Here is a 5,975-nt window from a genome sequence, read left to right on the forward strand (position 1 = left end):
ATCACCTATGTATGTTCATCTAAAAAAGATTATCATGCTAAAACGATATGCAAATCGTTAATATATTAGTATTAAAATTTATGCCTAGATAATCTAGGTTTACCAAGGTAAAAACTCGTTTGAATAGTAGAAATAAACACTATTTACGAGGTAAGTGTTGTTAATTATTATCACATTTATTAAACCTCTAACATGTTGACTTGAGCGCCACATTGAGTGTGCAAGCAATCTTCCCAGCCTATAATACAAAGATATGATACATGTATCAGATACGAAACGTGTATCGGATACGACACGTATCTGATACATTGATACATTTATTTTCAAAATAATAGGATACGATTCGTGATAGATACGTAATATATGAATATTGAAAAATGTACAATAATTCTTAAAACATATAATAATTATATGATTGTTATTGTATGAATCCAAATTTCCTAATTAGAGACCAATTATTTTGGTAGTCAAAACCTAGTAACTAATGTTAGTGACCAATTTAGAAACCAATTCATAATTGAAATTATTCTAAATATTAATTTAAAGACCAATTATAATTTTTTGAAACTATTTTAGTTGTCAATTTAGTCACTATATAATGACTAGTTATTTTTTGTCACTAAAATTGGTTATTATTCAAATATTTTCTGGTAGTATACTATGAATTTATAAATTAGATACTTCATTGATAAATATTGATAAAGTATTCTAAAGTATCGGACACGAATACGTGATCCAGATTGAAGTATCGGTGCATCATAGTCCCCCACCCACTTACTGTTTGTGCAATTACTCGGTAATACTCACTCCAGTTAAAGATACACAAAGCTATTGACGACAAACATTACTAAAAATTCTTATATTACATGGGAATTTTCTTGCAAATTGGTTAAAAAATTTGCAAGAAAAGACTTTTTCCTGCTATGTTTTCTAGGAATTTTAATTGGCATGTAATTCCTTCATGGGTAATTATTTTTTACAAAATTATAAAATTTGCAAGTATTTCCTACAAAATTTGTTGCAAAAAGTGTTTTATACAAAATATTTTACAAAAAAAAAATGGCAGCAATTTCCTGTAAATTTTTTTCATAACAAAATTGGCAGGAAATATGAGTTTTTTAGTAGTGAAAAAGGGATGCATAAGGCACATATTGAACTTGGAAGGACATCTTTGTCCTTGTAAATACATTTGGTGCCCATTGTGGTGCTGAGGTGAACTTATAGAATGTCAGGTCTACACAATGTTGTTATCTATTGTAGGAGTAAACCCTTTAGTATAACACACACACACGTATAATATTTTTTGTAATGTTTTGTGTTTGCATGTTGGGAATGTTGTTAGTTGTTTCCTTGCTAATCCTAAAGATGAGCATTGATAAGTTGTTAAATGGATTCTTAAGGTATCTCAAAGGTACTTCTAAAGTTTGTTTATGCTTTGGAAGTGGTAAGCTTTAGTTGAATGGTTACACAAATGCAAACATGGCTGGCGATGTGGATTCTAGGAAACCTACTTTTGTTTATAGGATGAGCTTTGCAAGGGGAGTACTTTCATTGCAATCACTGTTATACAATAGCTTTGCATAATGTTTAAGAGGGAGCCAGAAACACAATAGCATTGAATGTATCTAGTAATAAAAGAAAAGAAGTCACTAAGAGACAGAGTGAAGAAGAAGAAAAGAGCATTCAATGTATCTTATGTGAATCAATGCAAGAAAGCTAGCTTAGAGAAGATGTTTTATATCACATATCATATATTGGTAAACATGTCAAAGTGAGCCAACCTGGCTCACATGGGTTGGCTCACCACGAGCCAGATTGAAAATGAGTGAATCCAACCCAACTCACTTTATGGTGAGCTAGAAATTTTACAACCCGGCTCAACCCACAACGGGTTGGTGGGTTAAGTGGGTTGGCTCACCAACTCACATAAAAAAAATATTTATGTATTTATTTTTAAGTATTTAAATATTTAAATAATTTTTTAAGCAACCTATGACATGATGACAATCAAAGTAAAATCCAGAACGAATGTCTTCATCATGCTCACCACCAATATATGATGAATTGTTTCCAAGAAAGTGTCCACATAGTCCAAAAAAATATGGCTAATATTACACATTTTCTGTCATGCTATTCAACAAAATATAAATAAAAAACTACACATTTTTATCATGCTATAATTTAGAAAAAAAAATGTAGACAGTTGCTTGAGTAATTTATATAAAGATTATAGTTAAAGATTAAAGTATCAACGTATATAACTTGACAATCAAACTAATTAAACATTCAAACTATTCAAATATTATTGAACAACATTCTAGCATTTAAAAATATGAAATTGTGAACCTATATAATTGGGGGTAGTAAATAATTATTAAAAAAATAAAAAAATTGTAAAAAAATGTTTGTGAGTTAAGTGGGTCAATCCATCCTCATGCAAATACTTCATTAACAATCAATTTTAGTGACTAAAAGTTGTTAGTCGCTATAGGAACCAATTTAGATACCAATTTACAAAATAAAAAATTATTAGTTATCAAAATAGTCACTATTATGAATAAAAAATATAATTGTCGCTAAATTGGTCATTAATTAACTAGAAACTAATTTAAAAACCAATTTCTTTGGTAGCAAAAACCTAAGTAACTAATGTTTAGAGACCAATTTTCTTTTTGTACTTAAAATCTTGGTAGCTAAATTTAGAGATCAATTATAATTTTTTATTCATAATAGTAACTATTTCAGTTGCCAATAATTCTTTATTTTGTAAATTGGTATGGTCACTGTAATGATTAACAATTTTTTATCATTAAAATTGATTGTTAATGAAACATATTCTTATAATAGTTTATTGTCATTTTAGTGTTGCTTAAGTCATCCCTAGTAGTGTCCCTTTCATGATCGATGATATTTTTTGGACATTGATTCAGTGCATACTTGTAGTGTATTTATTGCTGCTGATAAAAAAAATTGATTTCATAAAAATAAAAGTTAATTTGTGATTGAATCATAATCTATTCTTATACAATGTTCTGGTATATTTAATAGTCTTACATCGCTTAGGAGTAAAAATCATGAAAAAAATTAAATACCCCATCATTCTTCAACCTTCTGAGATGCTCTTTAAAAACAAAATTATAGAAGAGTTTTAAACTCCGAAATGGATAATATTTTAGATGCAGCAATTGACCCTAAGATGCAGTGAATCTTATTCAATTTCCTTTAGACGAAAGTTACAATAATGCTGGGCTACCACAAAACAATTGCAACGCATGGCTGTTCGGTCTCGTTTATGGCCAAAATGGAAGGAATTGAAACAAAATTTCCCTCTAAACACGTGTGTAAGAAAACTTTGAAAAAAAAAGGACACGAACCAATCCAAGAAATTTGGTCGAAAGTGAAATCCCACTCGTGTTGCAAGTTGTACATATAGGACTCCTGAGGGATTGTCTTTTTTATGGGCGAATAGTAGACTTGTAGATGAACGTGGATTTAGGGCATTCATTATTGACGTTTCTAACTAATGTGGCGATGCATTACAGTGACATGAAATCATAACATGGATGATCTTTTTGCATCCATTGGGAATGACATGACCTCACTTCACAGCCCTACCCTCATATATAGATCCTCTGTTATCCTTCAGTTTTGAGTAACATGGATGAGTCTAACGAGTATATCTATGAACTGGGAGCAAAAGATTCCCAACATGTTAGTTTCTCAATTTGCAGAGCAAAACCCAGAAGACTGAAATTGGCTAAGAAAGTGAACCAAAGAAAGTTTATGGCCAGCACATGCCGAATGAAATATTATAATCCAGCAAGGTTAGTATGCAATGCTTGATTGTTTTCTATGATAATAAACCAAGATTGGATTGAAGAGTTATTATTATAATTATCATTACTTCTTAAACAGTACTATGATTTGTTTCATGTGCTCACCAAAAAAGAGAGTTGTTTCTCGTCTACATTATTTTCTCATTTTTAAGTTTATCCTCTTTCATATTTAACTGCAACTTTCAAACCTTGGGGTTTTGGGTGTTGTGTGGACCTGTTTCTGCGTATTCATTTCCATTACCCTATTTCTTAGATGTTGCATAGGCTATTTTTGGCTCTTCTTGTGCTTTGGTGAGGCTTTTTGCATTAATTTTCCCATAAAAGATAAATAATTGGTTAGGTTCAAATACCAAGCTGAGAACTTTTAAAATCTATCTTGCATCACAGAAAGACATCCATTTCACCAACTTCAATGTACTTTAATCTCAGTGGTATGTAGTGGTTAGTGGTTAGGGCAACCTAAATTAAAAAGATAAAAAACTATTTTCATGGTGTTTTCTTATATATTATTTTGGTTGAAAGTGGGGTATAAACCCTAGCTAACTTGCAGACTGGTTTAATATATTGCATATTATATAACTGAGAATAATGTTTGGTTTGGACTTTGTAGTTTATCAACTGCTTCAATTGAAGAAGACTTCATCCCTCAACTTCCATGGCATGCCATCTTTGTGTTTCTTGACCCAATACTCCTTGGTGTGATGCAAGTTGAGTATCAAAACAAGAAAGAATCACCCTTTGAAACACACCCTCTTCAGAAAAATACCTTCTTGATTACCATATGCATCTATGGTGCCCTTTTAGGAATCAAGATTCATACAAAGACACGCAGAGATTATCTGGAAAAGATTCTCAGCTATGGTCTTCTCCTTTCTGGAGCCTTTTCTTCACTGTCCCTTCTCTCCATTTTGATGCAGCAAAAGCTCTTGTGGATTGTGCTCATCATATGGGGCTCTATACCTCTGATATTGTCTCATCACATGCTCAGAAGTGCAGCATGTTGGACAGTGAAAATCTTTGAGAAGTTGACATGGGATGTTTCTGATAAACATTCTTCAGCATGTGGAAACAACGATGTTTGCCCAAGAGTTTAAGGTATTTAAGTAAGATCATTAGTTATAACTTATTTGGATACAAAATTACAAGTCCTTTTTTTGGAGTTTTCTCCTAAAAAACAGATTTTGTTTGCATAAACTTCTCGATAAACAATAAAAGAGAATAAATGCTTGCATAATGATGCATTTGTTTCTCTACCAGTAGTGTTGAGAATTTTATCCAAACAATATCCAAGTTAATTTCTCTTGTACCAATAATGAAATGAGTGAATTCTTCAGTTTTGGAGTTCATCATGTGAACATTTGCAAATTTTCTTGTTTGATGTTAAAGGGGTTCGGTTTTGGGTGATTTGGTTAAGCACTTACTGTTGCTAGTTCTTGATCAACCTGAAACAAAGTGTATGATAGAATTGTTCGAAGTGCACTTGAATCCAATGAAATGCATATTACAGAAACTGTTCAATGTTACTATTTTAACAACTGAAGAATTACCGAGCTTCAAAAACGAAATAGAAAACCACTGATTTATTTAACAATTCAAGTTTAATTATTTTATGGTGTATGTTGCTGTGTGAGGTGTAATGCATTCATTAAATATATTTTAGAAATTCCTCTGAAGATAATTTTAATATATTTTTGGTTGCATCAATGCAACTTCTATATTTTATTTGTAGGGTTGTTGGATTTATATTGGGTTTGGAGGAAATTGTCTTTGCTGGAGAACTTGTAATTCAACTACTTACTTTTTTTTTAGATACTTAGTGGCAATCATTTAGTATTCAAACACCAATATTCAACTTTTTAATTTAAGTTTTTAATATTTCAACAATTACATAACAACAACATTTCTAAGTAGAAATGACAAATAAACCCACCCCGTGGGTATTGCTCGAACCCATGTCCGTTTTGACGGGAAATCCTAGCATTGACTGGATATGGGTATGGGTATGGAGAATCTCCGACTTTTTTCAATTGGGTATGGGAATGTACATATCCCCGCCATAATACCCGTCCCCGTCATATCTTCGTCCCCGTTTAAATTTTGAAAATATTCACAATTTCTTAAGTAATCATATATATATAT

At 31.3% G+C, this 5,975-nt stretch overlaps 1 protein-coding gene across 1 annotated transcript; it reads left to right on the top strand.

Annotated features, from left to right (window-relative positions):
* Positions 1 to 3,265: 3,265 nt before the first annotated feature.
* On the top strand, positions 3,266 to 5,399 carry LOC114167436. The gene is made up of 2 exons (XM_028052524.1): positions 3,266 to 3,824; positions 4,447 to 5,399. The coding sequence occupies exons 1-2, from the start codon at positions 3,658 to 3,660 to the stop codon at positions 4,928 to 4,930; spliced, it is 651 nt and encodes a 216-aa protein (XP_027908325.1). The 5' UTR covers positions 3,266 to 3,657; the 3' UTR covers positions 4,931 to 5,399.
* Positions 5,400 to 5,975: the final 576 nt, after the last annotated feature.

This window comes from Vigna unguiculata, chromosome 10 (genome assembly GCF_004118075.2).
Source record: "Vigna unguiculata cultivar IT97K-499-35 chromosome 10, ASM411807v1, whole genome shotgun sequence".
Taxonomy (NCBI): Eukaryota; Viridiplantae; Streptophyta; class Magnoliopsida; order Fabales; family Fabaceae; genus Vigna; species Vigna unguiculata.

What these genes read in the sequence shown, in the direction of transcription:
- LOC114167436 (XM_028052524.1), top strand. Translation starts at nt 3,658, where the DNA reads ATGGATGAGTCTAACGAGTATATCTATGAACTGGGAGCAAAAGATTCC. An exon ending in AAATATTATAATCCAGCAAG is followed by an intron (nt 3,825 to 4,446) that starts GTTAGTATGCAA and finishes TGGACTTTGTAG; the next exon opens with TTTATCAACTGCTTCAATTG.